General features: G+C 46.1%; 1 protein-coding gene across 4 annotated transcripts in view; it reads right to left on the bottom strand.

Moving 5' to 3' along the window:
- Positions 1-24,086, bottom strand: part of LRRC9 (leucine rich repeat containing 9) — a 74,061-nt gene that overhangs the window by 42,455 nt on the left and 7,520 nt on the right. For all 4 annotated transcript variants that reach the window (XM_083730997.1, XM_083730995.1, XM_083730994.1 and 1 more), the window contains 12 exons: positions 20,810-21,028; positions 20,399-20,539; positions 18,072-18,135; positions 14,328-14,398; positions 12,277-12,459; positions 10,894-11,049; positions 9,326-9,534; positions 8,211-8,342; positions 7,460-7,636; positions 6,552-6,663; positions 3,927-4,047; positions 1,370-1,549 (listed from right to left, as the gene is read on the bottom strand). In XM_083730997.1, the coding sequence (XP_083587123.1) occupies positions 1,370-1,549; positions 3,927-4,047; positions 6,552-6,663; positions 7,460-7,636; positions 8,211-8,342; positions 9,326-9,534; positions 10,894-11,049; positions 12,277-12,459; positions 14,328-14,398; positions 18,072-18,135; positions 20,399-20,539; positions 20,810-21,028 (1,765 nt within the window). The remainder of the gene's footprint in view (positions 1-1,369; positions 1,550-3,926; positions 4,048-6,551; positions 6,664-7,459; positions 7,637-8,210; positions 8,343-9,325; positions 9,535-10,893; positions 11,050-12,276; positions 12,460-14,327; positions 14,399-18,071; positions 18,136-20,398; positions 20,540-20,809; positions 21,029-24,086) is intronic.

Raw genomic sequence — 24,086 nt, 5'->3', positions numbered from 1 at the left:
TGATTATATCCTTTTCCAACTTGTGTTAACAAGTTCCACAATTTAGCAGAATAACATTCCCCTTTTTAAACTTGCAGCGGATGCGTTTGCTCAGGCTCGCTAAAGCCTCTATAATAACTGTTCTGTTATTTTCCCCCTATTCCCTCATATAAGATAGGATACGACACAAGTCTTCTACAAAAGTATAAAAAGAGTTTACTCACATATCATTCTGTTCACAATAGGATCCCAGAAGGCAGACTTAGCTTAGAAAAGTAACATACACTTGGAAACTATCCCTTAAGAAGACAGTCCCTTTGTCCTCTCTTGGCTGGAAGCCAAGAGGGCATCTTTGGCTAAGCAGATGTTGCTTCTTCGATGCATGTGGTGAAAAAAAGAAAGATGGCTGCCCTGCCCTGTGCTTTTGTTGTTACCTGCACAGGTGAGGCCATGCCCACCTCTAGTCACATGCAGAGGAAGTCTGTCCCAGCTCAGATGGAAACAGGAAGTTTACCTGCTGGCTGGGCAAACATTCCTCCCCATGTGTAAACATGTTCACTCTAGGAATGTTGTACTTGACTGCTCTTGTGTTTCACACCCCACACCTTGGAGGTTTTAAAATAGAGGTTGGGTAGCTATCTGCCCTGGATGGTTTGGTTGAGATTCCTGCATTGCAGTGGGTTGGGCTTGATAACCCCTGAGGGTCCCTTAATCCTATGATCTCCTTACTTGTACTACTGTGCATTGTCCTTTCTTTTATGTTTGGTTGTTGGGGTACATCACACCTAGGTGGTTATATATTGTCGATTCCCGAGACCCGAGACATCACCTTGCCAACAAAGGTCCATATAGTTAAAGCCATGGTTTTCCCAGTAGTGATGTATGGAAGTGAGAGCTGGACCATCAAGAAGGCTGATTGCCAAATAATTGATGCTTTTGAATGATGGTGCTGGAGGAGACTCTGGAGAGTCCCATGGAATGCAAGAAGATTAAACGTATCCATTCTGAAGGAAATCAGCCCTGAGTGCTCACTGGAAGGACAGATCGTGAAGCTGAGGCTCCAAGACTTTGGCCAGCTCATGAGAAGAGAAGACTCCCTGGAAAAGACCCTGATGTTGGGAAAGATTGAGGGCACAAGGAGAAGGGGACGACAGAGGACGAGATGGTGGGACAGCATGAGTCTGACCAAACTGCAGGAGGCAGTGGAAGACAGGAGTGCCTGGCGTGCTCTGGTCCATGGAGTCAGAAAGAGTCGGACACGACTAAACGACTAAACAACAAATTAGGTACTGTTACATTTTTAAAAATAATAAAAATCCCAGGATCCAATTTCCCCAATGAAATCCCAGGAGTATGATATGACCAACTCCAGTTGGAGACACTAACTTACACTTGGGTTTCTCTTGCTGGTCCGCAGCCCCACTGCTGGCTGCATTACAGGGGCTGTTCTGGGAGGATTTGCCAGACCTGTAGACGGAATTGATGTTGGGATAGCGGGCCTGGACGATTGGCTCTCCGTCGTGAGCCGGGGCGCTGTGTCCAAGGAAGACTTTTGCAACGATGAGTTTCCCTGAGAAAGGAGAAGAGAAGAGAACGTCTCGCTTACAAGAACACAAGGCATCAAAACCCCAGAGGAGAGTACCAAACGAAGGAAGCAAAATGAACCAAGCCCCAAACAGAATGGGTCACCAAATTTTCCCAGATCTGCCCACTCATTATGGACATCATCAGAGGTCATTCCCCTGGGTGCCATCCAAACAGAGGTGAAGTGGGTGTCAAGATTTTCCTTTGCAGGCGCCCCGACTCGCTGTCCTACAAAATGCCGAATTTCCCCCCTTGCAGAACACGTTTTTGCATGTTGTTCTCGCTAGCGTGTGTATTTTTGGTGTATGTTAAAAATAAATAAATAAATAAATAAATAAGTGATTTGCCCACCACTCTGAAAGCCTTTTCAGCTGAACAAGAGGAATTAAATATGGCTCGTATAAATAGCTAACTAACTAACTAACTAAATAAATATAAAAGGTAAAGGGACCCCTGACCATTAGGTCCAGTCGTGACCGACTCTGGGGTTGCGGCGCTCATCTCGCTTAACTGGCCAAGGGAGCTGGCGTACAGCTGAATAATGCATACTAATGATCCCGGGATTCCCCTGTTCTCGCGGGGCTGTAGTCAGCCCCGCGAGAGTGTGAATGGGTCGTGAGAACCGCAAAACCCCCTCCTCCTGATGTCGGAAGTGGCATTACCTTCCCGAGGGAGCGGTACCTATTTATCTACTTGCACTTTGAGGTGCTTTCGAACTGCTAGGTTGGCAGGAGCAGGGACTGTGCGACGGGAGCTCACCCCGTTGCGGGGATTCGAACCGCCGACCTTCTGATCGGCACGTCCTAGGCTCTGTGGGTTAACTCACAGCGCCACCCGCGTCAAATAAATAATATAACCATTTTTGCATTCATTCGTTGGAAAACTGCATAGCAGCCTTTGATGGATGTATGGATTTTGAAACAGATTTTGAAGCATTGGTATGAGAAGGGTGAATTTAGTATAATCATAGAATCGCAGAAGTTGGGTCTCTTGAAGATCATCCAGTCCACCCCCTGCAATGCAGGACTATGCAGCTGCCCCATACAGGGATCGAACCTTCAACGTTGGGCATGATCAGCACCATGCTCTAACCAGCTGAGCTACAGGTCTGCATAAAAAAAACCCCAGACTGAATGAATTTCTTCTTTGTCTCCAGTGCAAGCTGCTTTCCTCTCTGACAGTTCCTCACTTTGTCACAGCAATATTATTTGGCTTCCAGTCTCATCTACGACTGCTCTGCCCCACAGAGGACCTTAAGGTCCATGAATAATCATAGAGGTCCAGGGCCCTAAGGAAGTCAGATTATCCTCCTCCAGGGACAGGACCTTCTCAGTGATGGCTCCGACCTGGTGGAATGCTCTGTCCCATGAGACCAGGGCCCTGCAGGATTTAACTTCCTTCCTCAGGGCCTGTAAGACAGAGCTATTCTGCCTGGTTTTCAATTTGAACTTAGCCTGATCTTTTATTCCCCTTCCTTCCCTCCCCCTCCCCTTTTTATGAAGATTACCCACTCTGGGATCCCACAGCTAATTCTCCCCTGGTCTCCTCGCTGGCCCAAAAAGGACTAATTTAGCCAGCTAGCCCTGGTTATTATCTAATGTTTATTGGACGCATTTTCCCCCTAAATTGATTTTTGAATTTATGGTTATTCACGTTTTATGCTGTTTTTTGTTGCATCAATTAAGTATTTTAAATTTGTTGTTAGCTGCCCTGAGCCTGGTTTTCTGAACCGGGAAGGGCGGGGTATAAATAATTTTTTTTTATATTATTATTATTATTATTATTATTAGGGACGCGGGTGGCGCTGTGGGTAAAACCTCAGTGCCTAGGACTTGACGATCGTATGGTCGGTGGTTCAAATCCCCGCGGCGGGGTGAGCTCCTGTCGTTCGGTCCCAGCTCCTGTCCACCTAGCAGTTTTGAAAGCACTCTTAAGTGCAAGTAGATAAATAGGGACCACTTTAAAGCGGGAAGGTAAATGGCGTTTCCGTGTGCTGCGCTGGTGCTGGCTCGCCAGCTGCAGCTTCGTCACACTGCCCACGTGACCGGGAAGTGTCTTCGGATGGCGCCGGCTCACGGCCTCTAGAGCGGGATGAGCACGCAACCCTAGAGTCGGACACGACTGGCCCGTACGGGCAGGGGTACCTTTACCTTTATTATTATTATTGCGAACACCCCAACTTCCACTAGCAGAAAGCATGGCCTTAAAACTTCACATCTTGCTGGACCACCCTGCTAGCACCCAAGGCTCTGTCCCTCTTGCCACAACCTGCTGCATATATTGCAAGCTGAAAAGGCTTTTTTTATGTAACGAGGGCTCTAAAAATTATTCATGTGTGCTTAGAGCAACCTCTCTATATTTACCACGCCTGAATGTATCCTCGGAGTCCCCCTTGCTTCTGGCTTGCTTTTGCAAATATTCAATTCTTGGACATTCGCAGATACTGAGACTGTTGGAGAGCTGGACGCCTCCTTCGCTTCCAGGCTGCAAAGAGCAACAAAGCAAGTCTGAATAGGCAGATCAGACTGACCCTTAAATGCTCTCCCAACATTTAACTACAACAAACCTCTCTTTCCCATGGAAAGCTGCCATGCTAAGCAAAACATTTCCAGCTCAGCTCTCCCTTATCTCTCTTGGCTATTTTTCTGAGTCATGCAGAGTGACGAAGCGGTTTCACCCTTGAAGAAGATGAAGTAGACTCTGCACTCAAGACTTTGAAGACAACTCTTTGCTTGCAGGATTGCAACTATTGCAAGCAGTATCATTGTTGTTGTTGTTTAGCCGTTTAGTCGTGTCCGCCTCTTCATGACCCCATGGACCAGAGCACACCAGGCACTCCTGTCTTCCACTGCCTCCTGCAGTTTGATCTGACGGGGCTTGCAAAGTCAGTTCATTCCTCTCTTTATTTCTTTTTTTAAAAAAACACCTTCCTGCAGCACCAAACGACATTGAACATATGCTTGCGATTCACTTTTTATTCTGGGTGAACCATCCCCACTGCCACCCTCAATATCGGGGGACAGTCAAATTAGTCCCCACCAACCTTGTTGTTGTTTTGTCGTGTCCAACTCTTTGTGACCGCATGGACCAGAGCACGCCAGGCACTCCTGTCTCCCACTGCCTCCCACAGCTTGGTCAAACTCATGTTTGTAGCTTCAAGAACACTGTCCAACCATCTCGTCCTCTGTCGTCCCCTTCTCCTTGTGCCCTCCATCTTTCCCAACATGAGGGTCTTTTCCAGGGAGTCTTCTCTTCTCATGAGGTGGCCAAAGTCTTGGAGCCTCAGCTTCACGATCTGTCCTTCCAGTGAGCAGTCCTTGGGACTCTTCTTGCAGTCCTTGGGACTCTCAAGAGTCTCCTCCAGCACCATAATTCAAAAGCATCAATTCTTCGGCGATCAGCCTTCTTTATGACCCAGCAGTATCATACATATGTACTAAGTCCAGTGCAATGCATTTCACTCTCTTGAGCCCAAAAGAGGGTCTTCTTGCTTCTAAAACTCCACTGAAGCAATCCATAAATTGTAGCTTGTCTGTCCTCTCCAACTCCTCTGGGTGGCGGGTTCTTGGAGTCTCCACAGTCGGAAAAACAATGGCAAGTCCTAACCTTCCTACCACTAACTAAGACACAGACATGCTCACTTTTTACAAAGGCAATGATTCAGCGTTACTGTGACCTTAAACTGGAGTCCCAAGATTTTGCAGCCGTTACACTCCATTCCATTGCATAGGTTTTCTTTTCCCCTGGTACAATTTATTCTTTATAAAATGCATTTTCTACAAATACAGGACAAGTACTAACAGCATTCTAGAAAATGAGAACATCAGGCTGGGCCAGCCCAGGACACTTTGCCACTTCAGGCGAGACAGAAAATGCCAGACCCCTGTCACGGCTGCTGCCTCCGCTTCGATCAGCTGCAGAGGACGCAGGAGTGACAGGGAGCGTCCCAGAGTGAAGGAGACAGACACAGAGGAGGCTGGATCTGCTGCCTGAGGCAATCACCTCACCTTGCCTCCTGAGTAGGCCAGCGCTGTTGAAATATACTCGGAGTCGAGAGTGGATTTCATGCTCTTTATTCAGCTCATAGTGGCGAGGAGGAATGAAAGTCCCCTCAAAGTATCTGCTTTATATACATTATTTACACAATGGGCTGCACGTAATTGGCTAATTCCGGAATTCTCCTGTAGGCCAATCAGGTTGTGGATTCACTTCCATCTGGAGCCGGATTGGGTGGCTCCTGCAGACCAATCATACTGCTGCATTTTGGATCCTATTCAACTCAGTACATAACAGCTGACTTCAGTGGAGGCACTGGCGGAGGAAGAGGAGTGCAGGGGGAGCGCACCGCCCCCGGCAGCGCAATACCGGTGGGGTGCCATTGTGGCCGGCCCCCCTGCCCACACTGAGTGCCATGCCCCCAGGACACGCGCCAGCCCCACCCTGCCTGCTCTCCGCCCCGCCCCCCCCCCGGTGCCGGAGCATGAAGCTCCACCACTGAGTGGAGGCGTTTTGTTTCTCTTTTTTCTTAAGAAATAAAAAGTAGACTTCAATCCTAAGGTTCCCTCGCTTGCATGATGAAGTGGTACAGTCTGTAGAAGGCTGTAGTACGGAACTTTTCTGAAGATGAAGACGCTAATTCAGACCAAACGCTCTGAAGCCAGAGAGACACAAGAGGTCTCAATTTAAACTTCCGGTTACCAAGAAGACCAAACTTTAATAAAGAATGGGGAAAGAATTATAATTTATCTTGGAGACCACTGTAAGCAGATGCCAACCTTAGCAGGATTGCAATAACACTTGTAATGTAGCAAGCACTATGGAGACAGTGATGTTATATAAAATATAGATTATTGGGAAAGGTGCAGTAGAAAAGGTTTAATTAAAAGGAGGAATAAATAATAAGTTGTTGTTGCTGCTGCTGTTATATACTTGTAAAATCAAATAAAAACTACTTCAAAAAATAAAAAATAAAATAAACTTCCGGTTACCTTTTTTACTTCCTGGAAGCCGTCCTCTAGGATTTGAACCAAGTGCTGTTTCTTCAAGGGTACGTCTGGGGGAGATACATAGAAGAGATATTCCAGCATCTTCCTGTAGTTTCTAGATTGGGAAGGTGGGAATAAGAGGGGGGGAGAACACCTCTAGTACTGGGCACAAGAATGCTCAGGGGCGTTAAATGTCTCAGAGTGCTGGGCACACCACAGAAGTTTGCATATGATTTGCATATCAAATGAATGCTTTCGGGAAATTAACAAAGAAGGTGGATGGTGTCCCAGCAGCATTGCACTTGCAACCAACATACTTTTTGAAAACAAAGTTTTACAAGAGAGGGGCAAACAGGCACGAGATATGGAACTTTCTGCTAAAGCGCCTGCTCATGAGACAACCTCCCCCACTCTCCTGTCTCCAGCTGTGGTCTAAACCACTGAGCCTCTTGGGCTTGCCAATCGGAAGGTCGGCAGTTCGAATCCCCGCGACGGGGTGAGCTCCCGTTGCTCTGTTCCAGCTCCTGCCAACCTAGCAGTTCAAAAGCACACCAGTGCAAGTAGATAAATAGGTAATAGGGGTCCATCTTTAGTATCTAGTTTCCTCTTTGTTCCCTAACTATGGTGAGGAAATAAGAAGCGTGCTGTGAGTTTTGCACATTCCCTGTCCCCATCTGTCATGTGCAAGTCCGTCCTCCTTTCCTTGGTTCGCTTTAAATCAAGGCAGAACATTAATTTGTGGTGTAACATTAACGCTAACCAGATTTCCCTGTAGCCAAAGGATGCAAACCAACTTTGAACTCCAATTTAAAAAACTCTGGTTAATACAAGGACACCTCACCTTTGGTCAGAATTCACTATCTTGCTGTCTTACTCATCTATAACTAAAAGGAAAAGGGAAACCCACTTACAAGAACTCATTTAAATCTTCTTTATCCAGAAAGTGTTGAAACTTCTCTTCAAATTTCAGCCTCAGAATCCGGTTGTGCACCCTAATGACGCGATTCACTTTCACTCCTGTGATGCCATGGGTTTTGAAGTCCAAGGCGCAAAATCGGGATAGAATCAATTCATAGCAGGAATTAAACCTGTGTTTAAGAAAACAGAGGACTTTGAGGCTGTTGACGGCTGAGGTATGTGCATCAATTGTGCACTGCAATTCAATTTTTTTTAAATGTCAGTTTGCATGTCAATGGATGGCAAAACAGAAGAAAGACTTGTGCACAATAAGCCAGTTGCGACGGAACAGAAAATACTGGATGAAATTGCAAATTAACATTGGAATAGATTGAGGCACAATAGTGAATGGTTTTGATGACTGAATTACACGTTGTTTTGTGATGTGCTGTAATTGTGCTGCATTTTGATGTATCTTGATTTATTTTGATAGATTTCTGATTGTCATTTTAAGAGGATTTGTAGGAAGCAATTTCACAAACAGAAATAAAAATGAATGAATGAAGAATGTGGGTTTTGTGGTTCATTCTGTCTATTCCTCCCATCTGTAGCAGAATTGCTTTTGAGTGTTTCTGGATGTTTAAATTACTTTATCTTCTCTGTGTGTACTTAGAGACTTCTGTGGAAATATGAAGAGGTGTAAGAATTAACCTTTTGAGAATATATATCAAGGTTTCAAAATAGAGTATCTCAAAACAGCTGTACCAGGCATCGCTGGGGGAGCCCTCTTCAAAACGGGTGTTTCCCACTGTTTCCAGTTCAGTCAGCAAAAACTGCACAGCCAAACTACTGGCTTTCTTCTTCTTCTTGACTTCTCCCTGATAAACGGCTTCAACTCTGCAACAAAAAGAGCAGGATCTGTCTTGGTTGGAAGGACCACAATAAATACCAGCTGGTCCTAAAAGATCTACATTGGCTCCTGGTAAATTTCTGAGAACCATTCAAAGTGTTGGTGCTGACCTTTAAAGCCCTAAATGGCTTTGGCCCTGTATACCTGAAGGAGCTTTTGAATTCTGGTGCTGGAGGAGACTCTTGAGAGTCCCATGGACTGCAAGAAGATCAAACCTCTCCATTCTGAAGGAAATCAGCCCTGAGGGCTCAATGAAGGACAGATCCTGAAGTTGAGGCTCCAATACTTTGGCCACCTCATGAGAAGAGAAGACTCCCTGGAAAAGACCCTGATGTTGGGAAAGATGGAGGATGCAAGGAGAAGGGGAAGACAGAGGACGAGATGGTTGGACAGTGTTCTCGAAGCTACCAGCATGAGTTTGACCAAACTGCGGGAGGTAGTGGAAGACAGGAGTCCCTGGCGTGCTCTGGTCCATGGGGTCATGAAGAGTCGGACACGACTAAACCACAACAACAACCTGAAGGAGCGTCTCCACCCGCATCATCCAGCCCAGTACACTGAGGTCCAGCTCCGAGGGTCTTCTGGTGGTTCCCTCATAGTGAGAAGCGAAGTTACAGGGAACCAGGCAGAGGGCTTTCTCGGTAGTGGCACCCACCCTGTGGAACGTGCTCCCATCAGATGTCAAGGAAATAAACAACTATCTGACTTTTAGAAGACATCTGAAGGGAGCCCTGTATAGGAAAGTTTTTAATGCTCGGTGGTTAGTTGTGTTTTTAGATGACACGCAGATTTGCATAATGCTTGAAGCCATTTCATAAGAGGCAAGAAAAGTGAAGGAGGAGCTGAGGGGGGATTAAGGGGGAAGAAAACCCCCACCGTGTATTTCACCCCAGATGTGGGCAGTGAGCACAAGACCTCCAAACCCAAACCTACTCAAACAGCCCTTGAACATTTCCTGAAACGCACGTACTCCTCTAGCTTTTTGCTCCAGAAATTCACTCTTCTTTTGAGGGCCTCCAGCTTATGCAGAAACCACTGCTCAAGGCTTGATTCCTCTGAGGCCTCATCCGGACTCTCAGCTTCCTCATCGGATTTTTCGCAGCCTAAGTTTTGGCTCGAAATAGCTTTGCTCGCCTGTATCTTGCCAGAGGCCTGCAGTTCCCCCAGTTCACGTTCCAGCTGTTGGAAAAGGAAATGATGAAAAGAAGTACATGAAAACGCTGAAATCTTTAGGGCTGCACTACACTTTACGTTAAACAGATCTTTTATTTTATTTTATTTAAAACCACACAAAGCACTGAACGCTTTGGTGTTTGTTTGTTTTTCTTTCAGAAGCAGCAACTGCACATTGGCTCAACCCAGATTGGGACCAAAACACACGTCTCCACAAAATTCTCCATTGAAAAGTCTGCTCTTGTTTTCTCTCTGAAACAAACAGTACCTTTGAGAGCAAATAGCAAACTGGAGGTGGGGGTGGGGGTGGGGAGAGATCTGTGGGGGGAAGTGTTGGAAGGAAAGAGTTAACACTGCCTCCTTCTTGCACTGTTGTTTTCTTCTGGATTGGGGCCCCCGCTGGCTGGTTTTTTCCAGAACTATCAGGTGGCCAATGCTAAGCACGCTTCTTTTAAAAAAGAAAGTGTGCTTATCATAATATGCAGTTTGGCCTTTGATTTCCCAAGCCCAAAGACTGAGCAGCTTTCAGAAGAACCACAAAGCCCATCTCTTTGAGATGGCCTTCGCATTGGAGAAAAGGTGGGGAAATTTCAGTGGAGTGTTCATTCGGTGGGGGGGTGCTTTTGTTCAACCGCCCTAACAACTAGGCAGGAACTGACAGGGTCAGAGCCAATTGGAGACAAAATCTGTGCTCCCACTCCTGTTTACTGTACAATCAACTGTATTTACAGTGCCGGGTTTTCAGTCTCACAACATGACCCAAAACTTTGTAGATACAGTCATACCTCGGGTTACAAATGCTTCAGGTTGTGCATTTTCGGGATATGAACGCACTGAAACCTGGAAGTACCAGAACAGGTTACTTCCAGGTTTCGGCACTCGCACATGCGCAGGACCACTAAATCGCGCCTTGCGCATGCACAGAAACGCCGAATGACAACCCATGCATGCACAGACGCAGCACTGCAGGTTGTGAAAGCACCTCCCGCACGGATCACGTTAACAACCCAAGCGTCCACTGTACTGTTGGATACTGGTTTCTCAAACCAGTGTCACACCACCTGGGAGTCCTAAAATTTCTAACCAGCGCAAACAGCTTCGCACAGGTTAAAGGCAGCCCCTGCTCTGTCACTTCTCCCTGGGGTGCACACAAACAGAAACCTAACTGAAGCCATGCTGACCTGAACGGGGGTGGAGGGAGGTCTGTGAAATGCATGGCTGGTGTGCAGGGGGGAGACCCCTGCCCTCTAAGGCGGCAATGTGAGCACACCTAAAATCCAAGCTCACTGCAACTAAAACCGCCAGTCCCAGAAGCAGGGCCCAACCCAAATGCACTTGGCTGACGCTGCCAAGGGCCGTGCTTACGTTCTTGATGTTGTAGCTGAAATGCTTTATGCGGTCTTCCGGAAGCTTCTGCAGCTTGTGCTTCCTCTCTTTTAGCTTCTCGAGCTCCTCATTAAGCTGCCGCTGGGCGCTCTTGATGCGCATGTTGTAGAACATGACCTTTTTCATCACCATGGTCTTCAAAAGATAAAAGGGGATCCAAACGGGGGGAATGTGGAGGGAACAGTCATTGCGCAATGTCACAAAAACCACCCATGGCAACCAAGATAATAAATAATAAAAATAAAAATAAAATAATTTATTTAGACCTCGCCCATCTTGCTGGGTTTCCCCAGTCACTCTGGGCGGCTTCCAACAGAATATCAAAATACAATAGTCTATTAAACATTAAAAGCTTCCCTAAACAGGGCTGCCTTCAGGTGTCTTCTAAAAGTCTGGTAGCCAGAAGGCCCTCGGCGCTGGTCCTCATTGTCCAGACAGAACAATGGGGGTGGAGACACTCCTTCAGGTATACAGGACCAAGACCGTTTAGGGCTTTAAAGGACAGCATTATTAATTTATTATTTATACCCCACCCATCTGGCTGAGTTTCCCCAGCCACTCTGGGCAGCTCTCAATCGAGTGTTAAAAATAATATATCATTAGATATTAAAAAGTTCCCTAAACAGGGCTGCCTCCAGATGTCTTTTAAAAATAAGACAGCTGCTTATTTCCTTGACATCTGATGGGAAGGCGTTCCACAGGGTGGGCGCCACTACCGAGAAGGCCCTCTGTCTGGTTCCCTGTAACCTCACTTCTCGCAATGAGGGAACTGCCAGAAGGCCCTCGGCGCTGGACCTCAGTGTCCGGGCAGAACGATGGGGGTGGAGACGCTCCTTCAGGTATACAGGACCAAGGCTATTATTACTTCCAGATGTGGCAGGCTAGCCCAGCTGTGTTTGAGGTCCCTCCAGCTCATTTTGGTTAGAAGAAGAGGAGGAGGAGTTTGGATTTGATATCCCGCTTTATCACTACCCTAAGAAGTCTCAAAGCGGCTAACATTCTCCTTTCCCTTCCTCCCCCACAACAAACACTCTGTGAGGTGAGTGAGGCTGAGAGACTTCAAGAAGTGTGACTAGCCCAAGGTCACCCAGCAGCTGCATGTGGAGGAACGGAGACGCGAACCCAATTCACCAGATTACGAGGCTACTGCTCTTAACCACTATACCACACTGGTCCTGGAGCTCCACCTCAAAATCCTGCTCTGATGCCACTGGTCATACTGGAAGAGCTGAATTTTAGAAGGCCTATCGTTGTGAATCAAAGCAAACTCCCCCCTCCCCAAATCACACAGATGTATTACTGTCGGACATGCCAACCAGGTGATCCTATGTCTAATAAAGACATGAGGGAGTTTCCACTGACCTCTGCCAGCTCCTTGATTTGTTTGGAAGATACATCGTACGTGTCGAGCCTCTGGAGCTGAGGGATGTGATACAGGACGTGCGTCGCATAATTGCAAAGGAGGCAAACCGGATTGGGGTCGTACTGGGGGTCGTTCAGGCAGAGATCGACTAAACGAGGCAGCCTGGCCAAATTGGTTACTTCCTGTTGAGAAAAGCGGGGACAACAAGATTGCATGCCTCCTAGCGCATCCCATATTCTGGGCGAGATCCAAGCGTGCCGACTCACTCACACGACAGAAATCTGCTTCTCACACTTCCAGCCCCACAAAATCTGTTCAGTGGTGGTGATGCATAGGGCGTCACAGGAAGGAAGAGAAGTCTTTGCACTTTGTCACAATGAGTTGGATCTCGCCCCTTGCGTTTTATCTGCCAGAGAAATCTTGAAGGGGAAAGAGGATTGGGGGGGGGGGGGACGGGACTTCAGCATCAAGGTGAATAAAAATAAATGTTTTTTAAAAAATAAATCAATAAAATTAGATTTTTTAAACTTTAAATTGGATTTTTAAAATAAAATGCTTCTGGAGGAAAAGGTCCTGACATTGAGGTCCAGCACCGAGGGCCTTGATGGCTGCCTCCCTGCGAGAAGCCAAGTTACAGGGAACCAGGCAGAGGGCCTTTTCGGTGGTGGCGCCTGCCCTGTGGAACACCCTCCCACCAGATGTCAAAGGAATAAACAACTATCTGACTTTTAGAAGACATCTGAAGGCAGCCCTGTTTAGGGAACTTTGTAATGACTGATGTTTTAATGTATTTTTTATTTCTTGTTGGAAACCGCCCAGAGTGGCTGGGGAAACCCAGCCAGACGGGTGGGGTATAAGTAATAAATTATTATTATTATTATTATTATTATTATTATTATTATTATTATTATTGTCATCCATTTGTCTCTCGAGACAATGGAGTACATCTCCAGCGGTGAAGTCAAACCTCTGCGTTAGCAACAGTGAAGTGACACACCCTGGACACATGCCTGGGCAGTGTATGGAGGTCCTGGGCTACCCAGGAGACAAGGCCCTCTTGGCCTGGCTGAGTTGGTCCAAAGGAAAGCAGAGCAAGACGTTTGACACCACCTTGGCTGCAGGAGTACAAGGCACCATCCAACCGTCTTAGGGGCTCCACTCTGGATTTGCTATGTTTACGTTTTAGCCCTATTTTCTCTCGAAGGCAGCGGCATTTTAGGATCAGAGTTTCCCTTCTCCTAGATGGGCTCCCTTCCCAGATGGACGACCCCCACCTGCCCCTCACGTCCCTCTACAGCACGTGCAGAAACTGCCTTCCTGACTGATGGACCCACTATTGGTCTTGTCTGCTCAATCCGCCTGAGCCTGTCTTCACATGTAGGGGAAATCCCTAATTCACCAAGGGTTTGAGATCTATCAGCTCCCCTCACCTTGGTTAGGCAGCCAGTTGGAGACATTTTCTGGGGTGGGGCTGCCATCGCATGCTGACAGCTTCTAGGAGCTACAGGTGAGACCTCAGTGCAGGGTAGTTTTATACCGGCCATGGCAAACTTAATACAGTGGTACCTCGGGTTAAGAACTTAATTCGTTCTGGAGGTCTGTTCTTAATCTGAAACTGTTCTTAACTGAAGCACCACTTTAGCTAATGGGGCCTCCTGCTGCCACCGCGCCACCGCTGTGCAATATCTGCTCTCATCCTGAAGCAAAGTTCTTAACCCAAGGTACTATTTCTGGGTTAGCAGAGTCTGTATCCTGAAGCATCTGTAACCCGAGGTACCACTGTATTAGCAACCTTGATGGTACCCAATTGCCTTTAAATGTTTTTAGGTACTCAAAATACTTGTAGATTTTTTTTTTAATGGCTAAAATATCTTTTGATTTTAGTTTAAATTTTATTTTTTAAACATGTTGGTGTTTGCTGCCCTGGGCTCTTTCGGGAGGAAGGGGCAGGACAGAAACGGCATACATGCAGTACATAAATAAATAAAGTAAGTAGGCAGGGATTTAGCCTGAGCACCATTAGCCCTGGCAGCCAGAATCCAGCACAGACCTTAAAGGATGATATTCGGTTGCCAGACAGATTTAATTTTTCTATATTTGCACTGGGATCCAAGCGATATCCTAAAAAGAAAACAACAGAAGAAAATCACATGTGACAGGGCTTGTTCCTGTTCCTGCACTCTCTTCCTAGCTGCATTCCAAGGACTCCTGACCAAATGTAATATGGGCAGATCTACACCATCCATTTAAAGCACATTCACCACCAATGGCTTCCCCCAAAGAATTCTGGGAATTGTAGTCTGTAAAGGATGCTGGGCACTGTAGCTTCGCGAGCATGACACTACAGTTCCCATGATTCTTTAGGAGAAGAGAGGCACTTTAACTGTAGGGTTTAGATCTGCCCTACGGAAGGGCCTGTGCTGATGCACTGGAACAATACCTATCATATTGGCCTGAATATAAGCTGCACTTTTTTTCCAAATTCGGGCCCTGAAAAGTTAAAGTGCGGCTTATATTTGTGACCTTATTGCTCTCCACCCCCCAAGGAAGCAGCCTGGGAGCGTGGGGCAGTGGCGCACCGCCCGCCCGCTGCTCCCAAGCCTCCCCTGGCGCCAGCTTGCGGTGGTAGTGCTGGGAAATAAACCTTGAATTTTAAAGGTGCGGTTTATTTGCAGGTGCAGCTTATATTCAGGCCACTTTGGTATCAGGTCCATGCCTGATGTATGTGCGACTCCCGCATCCTGCGCCGGGAAGAGTATCATAGAATCATAGAGTTGGAAGAGACCAGAAGGGCCATCGAGTCCAACCCCCTGCCAAGCAGGAAACACCATCAGAGCACTCCTGACATATGGTTGTCAAGCCTCTGCTTAAAGACCTCCAAAGGAGGAGACTCCACCACACTCCTTGGCAGCAAATTCCACTGCCGAACAGCTCTTACTGTCAGGAAGTTTTTCCTAATGTTTAGGTGGAATCTTCTTTCTTGTAGTTTGGATCCATTGCTCCGTGTCCGCTTCTCTGGAGGAGCAGAAAACAACCTTTCTCCCTCCTCTATGTGACATCCTTTTATATATTTGTGTTTGCCCATGTTGCCGCATGGCAAACGGGTCTTGTTGCAGATTAGGTAAAGGTAAAGGGACCCCTGACCATTAGGTCCAGTCGTGACCGACTCTGGGGTTGCGGCGCTCATCTCACTTTAGTGGCCGAGGGAGCCGGCATACAGCTTCCAGGTCATGTGGCCAGCAGGACTAAGCCGCTTCCGGCGAACCAGAGCAGCGCATGGAAACGCCGTTTACCTTCCCGCTGGAGTGGTACCTATTTATCTACTTGCACTTTGACGTGCTTTCAAACTGCTAGGTTGGCAGGAGAAGGGACCGAGCAACGGGAGCTCACCCCGTCGCGGGGATTCAAACCGCTGACCTTCTGATCGGCAAGTCCTAGGCTCTGTGGTTTAACCCACAACACCACCCGCGTCCCTTATTGCAGATTAAAGACTCACAAATTATTACATATAGCTTTCGTGGACCAGAATCCTCTATATTGGATGTATTTTTTTATTTGATTCATTTATTTACTGAATTCATATACCGCCCTATACCTGCAGGTCTTTAAGTGCACTCCTCAGTACCTGCAGCCGAGGATCACACCACATTGTCATATAAAGTGGACTCTCATCCATAAATGTCTTATGCCATAAGGCAGTTGTGAGTCTTCAAGGGGCCACCAAGACCAGGGCAGAACAACCCACAGACACTTCCATAGCCTTGAGAGGTGCAAAGCAGAAGGAGTGTGACGTATGCAACTTTCTTTTCATATCCAGTTTGAGAAACAATGTCCCTCCTGTTATTTCTGCTGGGACGGAGAATGCGCCAGTTTCTCATTCTTCTAAGGCAGGGGTAGGGAGCTAGGTGTTGTTGAACTAAAACTCCCATCACCTGGCCAATTTGACTAGAGCTGATGAGAGACAGGAGTCCAGCAACGTTTGGTAAGAAGAATTCAGAAGAGGATTCTGCAGCCCTTTAAAGACCATATAAACTAAAACAAAGCCATTTTCCCAGTGGCGTAGCGTGGGTTATCAGCACCCGGGGCAAGGCAAGTAATTTGCGCCCCCTAACCCGTGGATTTTAGCACTGATTTTAGCACTGCGAGTGCGAGCGCGCGCCCCCCTCAGATGTTGCGCCCGGTGCGGCCGGCACCCCTGGACCCCCCCACGCTACACCACTGCATTTCCCATCCCCGGGGAGATGACATTGCGGGCTGGGAGCAAGCCCTCCCCACACACATGGGGCAGGATAGCCCCTGCACCACTGGTTGGTCCTCGGCCGCGTCAACCCAAGGCTGTCCAATCCGGACGGTCCGGGGGCTATTTAAACTGCCCACGGCCAAGGACATGTTCCTTTTCTCCCTGCTCGGTCAGTTCTCCTGCCCCCCCCTCCCTTAGGTTAGGCTCTTTATCTCCTGACCTTGCTATGGACTTCGGTTGGTCGCCTGTTTTTTAACAGGGGCCTGGCAGGATTTTTTTCCACTTGTCAAATTAGCATCGGCCATTTGGTTTTTCGCCTACCTCGTAGCAATTCGTCACAACTTTTGTCAGGTTTTGCCACGCCCCTCAGATTCCTTTAACGGAATACCCTTGAAATACCCTTGGCAGAGAGATATTTCTAAATTTGTCTGGCAGGGCAAAAAGCCCAGAATCAAGTTCCTATTTCAAGGGTATTCCGTTAAAGGAATCTGAGGGGCGTGGTCCCGTCCAAAGCCCCAGACGGGGGGGGGGGGCGCTAGGGCCATGGCACGACCCCTAGCGGTGACCCTGGGGGAGTTCCTAGTTGATGTACATCGGCAGGGCTCCCCCTTCAGATGGTCAACTCTTTCAACACTCCTGCAGATGGGCAGGAGTCAGATATAGTCTTGTGGTTTCCAATGCCTAAGCCAATACCACTCACATTCTGTAACCAATAAAGTTGTGGCCTTTTCTGTCCATTAACCTAAAATACTGTTTCATGTGTCTTTATTCCACTTCCCAGGAGGGTCTGGAACTGTGGGATGTGAAACACAAGAGCAGTCAAGTACAACATTCCGAGAGTGAACATGTTTAGACATGGGGAGGGATGTTTGTCCGGCCAGCAGGTAAACTTCCTGTTTCCTTCTGGGCTGGGACAGACTTCCTCTGCATGTGACTTCCAGCCAAGAGAGGACAAAGGGACTGTCTTCTTAAGAGATAGATTCCAAGTGTATTTTACTTCATTAAGCTAAGTCTGCCTTCTGGGATCTGATTGTGAACAGAATGTGAGTAAACTCTTTTTGTTTATACTTTTGCAAAAGACTGTGTCGTCTCTTCTATTTTATGAGGGAATAAGGGGAAAATACCAGAATAGTTATTATAGAGGCTTTAGCAAGCCTGAGCAAACGCTGCCGTTGCAAAGCTTAAAATAAAGGGGAATGTGTTACTCTGCTGAAATTGGTGAACTTGTTAACACAAGTTGCATAAGGATATAATCAGACAATATATCCTCTCCTGCATCCCTGAACATTCCCACAGGAACCTTGCCCCACAAAGAAAGGCACATGCATTCCATCTTCAGTCTTAGCATCAAATGTCGGTGCAGAAACTGCTGAGTGGGCTTTGGAGAGTCCCCAGTCTCTTCTTGCCTTTGCCTCAATGGCTCTAGAGCACAGCAGTTTTCCTCTTCTCCCCCAGTATCATTTAGAAAACTGCCCACGTTCCCTCCCCAAGACTTGTCCTCTATACTTTCAGCTGTGCAGATACGTGTCTCAACATTTTAAAAGCATCACCTACCAATCTTGCCAATTAAATTCCCCGCGAGATTGACATCCTTCAACTTCTGCAGCGTACTCAACCCCTGTAAACATTTGTAAGGAACAGACTTCAGGGTCACGGAATACCTCAAAGCTTTAATAAACATAGGGTTATTCCTGTCGGGTGACAGTGCTGAACACAGAATGATGAGGTTTTTAATCAATCAAGTTTAGTTCTTCAGACATGACATGTGCCAACTTACGTTAGCAGAACAAACGCTTTTGGAAATGTTAAGATCAAACTGCACATCTAATATGCTGTGATAAATACATTCTGTGGCACTTCGAAAACTAGCAAGTGGGCTCCAGCCCAGAAACGCTTATTGATAACAAATCTCTTAGGTCTTTACGGTGCCACATAACTCTTTGATAACAACTTTCAGAGGGAAAACAAAGAGTTTAGGTGGTTCTCTACCTCTTCACTAGTGCTCAACAATCTTGGGCAGTTTCTTGGGCTTAAATTTGGTCTAACGGCTTTCCTTAAAAGATTCCTGGGTGTGAGAATCCTCAGTTATAGGCCCATAGTCTGCCCCTGCTACTGAACCACAGTTCACTGGGTTCTCTGGAAAGACAGAATGCCAATTTAAAAAAAAAAATCAGCTGAACGGCACAATTGCATATATGTCTACCCAGAAGCAAAGGTAAAGGACCCCTGGATGGTTAAGTCCAGTCAAAGGCGACTATGCGGTTGCAGTGCTCATCTTGCTTTCAGGCCGAGGGAGCCGGTGTTTGTCCACAGACAGCTTTCTGGGTCCTGTGGCCAGCAGGACTAAACCGCTTCTGGTGCAACGGAACACCAAGACCAGAGCAGCGCACAGAAACACCGTTTACCTTCCCACCAGAGCAGTACCTATTTAGCTACTTGCACTTTTGGTGTGCTTTCGAACTGCTAGGTTTACAGGAGCTGGGACCAAGCAATGGGAGCTCACCCCGTCACGGGGATTCAAACCGCTGACCTTCTGATTGGCAAGCCCAAGAGGCTCAGTGGTTTCAACTGTTCTGTGTCTAGCCAAGATTGCATTGCTATGCAGGGACCATATGCAGCTGTCACATGCTTTGCTCAGCAAGTTCCAGATCATTTAGCACATCTACAATTGAAATTAAGCTTCTCAACACTACCTGGGCAAACAGGACACAGGAGATGAATGTTGGCTGGGCCATCCCTGTACTAATGAATTTAATTTATTGGATTTATATCCCTTCTTTTCATCCAAGGAGCTCAAGATGGTGTGCATTAGGGCTGGGTGATTTCTCAATATATCATCCAAAACCGGTTTGAAGTCCATATTGTGATATTAGTTTCATAATTTTTGACCTGGAAATATATGGTGTGGGCAAGTCGGTAGGTGTGCTATGCAAATATCACAATGTGGGGGAAACCGTGAAGCCAACCAAAGCCTGTACAGAGCTCCATCCTTATATCAGACATTGTGATTTATCAGTATATTATGATGTTTAGCTGGTGATCTATCGCGAAGTTGAAAAGCACGTATAGTCCAGCCCTGCTCTTCGCCTTTATGTACCATATTTCCTCTATAGGACGCACTTTTTCCCCTCCAAAAATTAAGGGGAAGTGTGTTAATCCTATAGAGCGAATGCAGGCTTCTTGGCTTCAGCGATAGCAACGCAAAGCCTCCGAAGCGCAGCGGGAGTGCAGCGCGAGTTTCCGCTGCGCTCTGGAGGCTTTGCGTTGCTTTCGCTGAAGCCGGGGGAGGGAGACTCTCCCAGCTTCAGCAGAGAGGGAGAGCTGTGCGGCGCCCCTTCAGCCAAGCGAGAGGAGAAATGGAAGGGGCTCCGTTTCTCCTGCCGCTTTGCTGAAGGGGCACTGAGCAAAGAGGGGGAGAATTTTTTTCCCTTGTTCTCCCCCTCTAAAACAAGGTGCGTCCTATGGTCTGGTGCATCCTATAGAGCGAAAAATATGGTAATTCCATCCTTATTTCAGACATTGTGATATATCAATATATCACAATGTTCAGGTGGTGATATATCGTGATGTTGAAAGCCAGGTATCACCCACCCCTAGTGTTCGGGGCTCCCTCCTTCCTCATTTAATCCTTACAACCCTGTGCGGTAGGTCTAGAGGCAGTGACTGGCCCAAGTGATCTTCAAAGCCGAGTGAGGATTTGAACGCTGGTCTCCCTGTTCCCGGTCCAAACTCTAAACATTCTACTGCACTGGCTCTCAAGGACACCTGTTCGAAGGTGCTTGTGGCATCACTGTGATAACATGCACAAATTGTCCTGCCGCAACCAGAAGAGTCAGACAGGAATGAATGGCCAAAACAAACAAACAAAACCTCAGGCTCACCTCTATTTCTCTAATCTGGTTCCCATTAAGCCAAACAACTTCCAGCTTTGTTAGCTTCTCCAGATTCTCAATCGTTGAAATCATGTTGCAATAGAGGTAAAGCTTTTGCAACAAAGCACATCTTTGCAAACCATCGATCTTCTGAAAAGAAGGGAGCGTGCGTCAGTTTTAAGCACCAGCCGAAAAAGGGAGAAAAGTGCACGCTTGAGTAAAATTACCTTGTCTGGGGAAATCCCACCAATCGCAGGCCCACAAAAGATGTTCCAGCCAGCCAATCAGACGTGCTCTTTTCCAGGAAACTCAGTTCCCTTGGCCCTTTCACCCCCTCAGCCCACCCCCTGCACACCACCCACCCTTCCTTGCCCACTGGAAAATAAAAGGCTAAAATAAAAGCCTATTAAGCCCACTTACTGTCAAGCAGCATTCGGCCACCCATAGCTCTTTAAGTACCAGGCAGTACTGCAGGTCAGAAATCTCTTGGATGGCCAGTCTGACGAGAACCAGCCTCGTTAAATTGGGGAAATGCGACAGGCCTACTATTCTGGGGTAGCCAGAGAAAAACATCTCCAGGCTCCTCACCGAAGATCCCTCTAGGTCAATTCTGTCATAAGACAGTCCATTACAGGTACACTGGAAGAAAAGAGAGAGACACAACCACTGTTATTGACCTCCTTCTACGTGATGTTAAGTCAAGCACATGCCAAAATGTGTCATTGATGTCATTGGCTATGTTTAATAATAATAATAATAATAATAATAATAATAATAATAATAATAATAATTTTTATTTTTATTTATACCTTGCCCTCCCCAGCCAGAACCAGGCTCAGGGCGGCTAACACCAATAAAATTACAATAAAACATAATAGAAAAAGGGGGGAAAAACAGTTAAAATACGGATTAAGATACAATTTAAAATGCAGCCTCATTTTAGTAGTAGCCATAAATCAAAACCATAAGGGGAGGGAAACATAAGGGTCAGACTGAGTCCAAACAAAGGCCAGGTGGAACAGCTCCATCTTGCAGGCCCTGCAGAAAGATGTCAAATCCTGTTGAACAAGATGAAAACTAAGGTCTTAGAGAAAAATCTAACTGTGAATGAGAGAGAAAAGTTTCAGGAGGAGACAGGATTAACATTGGTTAAGAAAGTGAAATATTTAGGGGTTAACATGACTGCCAAGAATGTGAACTTATTTAAGGATAATTATGAAAAATGTTGGACTGAAGTGAAAAAGGACTTAGAAATATGGTCAAATTTGAAGTTATCATTGCTAGGCCGAATTGCTGTGATAAAAATGAATGTATTGCCAAGGATATTGTTTTTGTTTCAAACATTGCAAATTTTGGACAAGATGGATTGTTTCAAGAAGTGGCAGAGAGATATTTCCAGATTTGTCTGGCAGGGCAAGAAGCCTCGAATAAAATTTAAGATATTAACTGATGCTAAAGAAAGAGGTGGATTTGTCCTGCCAGACCTTAAACTTTACTATGAATCAGCTGCTTTTTGCTGGCTGAGAGAATGGCTGCTTCTTGAAAACACTGATGTGCTGGACTTAGAAGGTTTCAACAATGTATTTGGTTGGCATGCATATTTGTGGTATGATAGGGTAAAAGCACATAAAGCGTTTAAAAACCATATTGTCAGAAAAGCACTGTTTAATGTCTGGATAAGATATAAGGATTTATTAGAAAATAAAACCCCAAGATGGTTGTCACCAATGGAAGCGAAGGCTCAGAAAAAGCTCAATATGGAGGCCAAATGGCCGAAATATTGGGAAATTCTGGAACAAGATGGAGACAGACTAAAACTGCAGAGCTTTGAAAAATTGAAAAACAGAGTGCGAGATTGGCTCCATTATTACCAAATAATGGAGGCATTAAACTTGGACAAAAAAGTTGGCTTCCAGGTGGAAAAATCAAAATTGGAAACAGAATTGTTAGATCCCAAAACTAAGAATTTGTCAAGAATGTATAACTTGCTGTTGAAATGGAATACTCAGGATGAAACGGTTAAATCTGCTATGATTAAATGGGCACAAGATGTTGGACATAACATTATGATGATTGACTGGGAACAGTTATGGACCACTGGTATGAAATTTACGGCATGTAATGCTCTAAGAGAGAATTTAATGAAAATGATTTACAGGTGGTACATGACACCAGTCAAGCTTGCAAAAATTTATAATTTACCTGACAATAAATGTTGGAAATGTAATGAGACTGAAGGTACATTCTTTCACCTTTGGTGGACATGCCCAAGGATTACGACATTCTGGGAGATGATTTATAATGAAATGAAAAGGGTATTTAAATATACCTTCCTGAAGAAACCAGAGGCCTTTCTCCTGGGCATGGTCGGCCAATTGGTTTCAAAGAATGTATGCAACAACAGCAGCAAGAATACTCATCGCGAAGTATTGGAAGACACAAGATTTACCCCACCTGGGAAGAATGGCAGGTGAAGTTGATGGACTATATGGAACTGGCGGAAATGACTGGCAGAATCCGAGACCAGGGAGAAGAGTTGCTGGAAGAAGACTGTAAAAAAATTAAAGATTATTTACAGAAATACTGTAAAATTAATGAATGTTAGAAAAATGTTGGAATGAAGTTATATGGCTTTAGCAGAAAGGTTATAAGGAATTAAGTACAAATAGATTTTTAATGTGTTGTTGTTTAGTCGTTTAGTCGTGTCCGACTCTTCGTGACCCCATGGACCAGAGAACGCCAGGCACCTCTGTCCTCCACTGCCTCCCGCAGTTTGGTTAAACTCATGCTGGTAACCTCGAAAACACTATCCAACCATCTCGTCCTCTGTCGCCCCCTTCTCCTTGTGCCCTCCATCTTTCCCAACATCAGGGTCTTCTCCAGGGAGTCTTCTCTTCTCATGAGGTGGCCAAAGTACTGGAGCCTCAGCTTCACAATCTGTCCTTCCAGTGAGCACTCAGGGTTGATTTCCTTCAGTATGGAGAGGTTTGATCTTCTTGCAGTCCATGGGACTCTCCAGCACCATAATTCAAAAGCATCAATTCTTCGGCGATCAGCCTTCTTTATGGTCCAGCTCTCACTTCCATACATCACTACTGGGAAAACCATAGCTTTAACTATACGAACCTTTGTTGGCAAGGTGATGTCTCTACTTCTCAAGATGCTGTCTAGGCCTGTCATTGCCCTTCTCCCAAGAAGCAGGCGTCTTTTAATTTCGTGGCTGCTGTCACCATCTGCAGTGATCATTGAGCCCAAGAAAGTAAAATCTCTCGCTACCTCCATTTCTTCCCCTTCTATTTGCCAGGAGGTGATGGGACCAGTGACCATGATCTTCGTTTTTTTGATGTTGAGCTTCAGACCATATTTTGCGCTCTCCTCTTTCACCCTCATTAAAAGGTTCTTTAATTCCTCCTCACTTTCTGCCATCAAGGTTGTGTCATCTGCATATCTGAGGTTGTTGATATTTCTTCTGGCAATCTTAATTCCAGCTAGGGATTCATCCAGCCCAGCCTTTCGCATGATGAATTCTGCATATAAGTTAAATAAGCAGGGAGACAAAATACAGCCTTGTCGTACTCCTTTCCCAATTTTGAACCAATCAGTTGTACCATATCCAGTTCTAACTGTAGCTTCTTGTCCCACATAGAGATTTCTCAGGAGACAGATGAGGTGATCTAGCACTCCCATTTCTTTAAGA

This window comes from Podarcis gaigeae, assembly GCF_964106915.1.
Source record: "Podarcis gaigeae genome assembly, chromosome: 1".
Taxonomy (NCBI): domain Eukaryota; kingdom Metazoa; phylum Chordata; class Lepidosauria; order Squamata; family Lacertidae; genus Podarcis; species Podarcis gaigeae.
The sequence above is the reverse complement of the archived record's forward strand: the minus strand, read 5'-3'. Positions and strand labels throughout refer to the sequence as shown.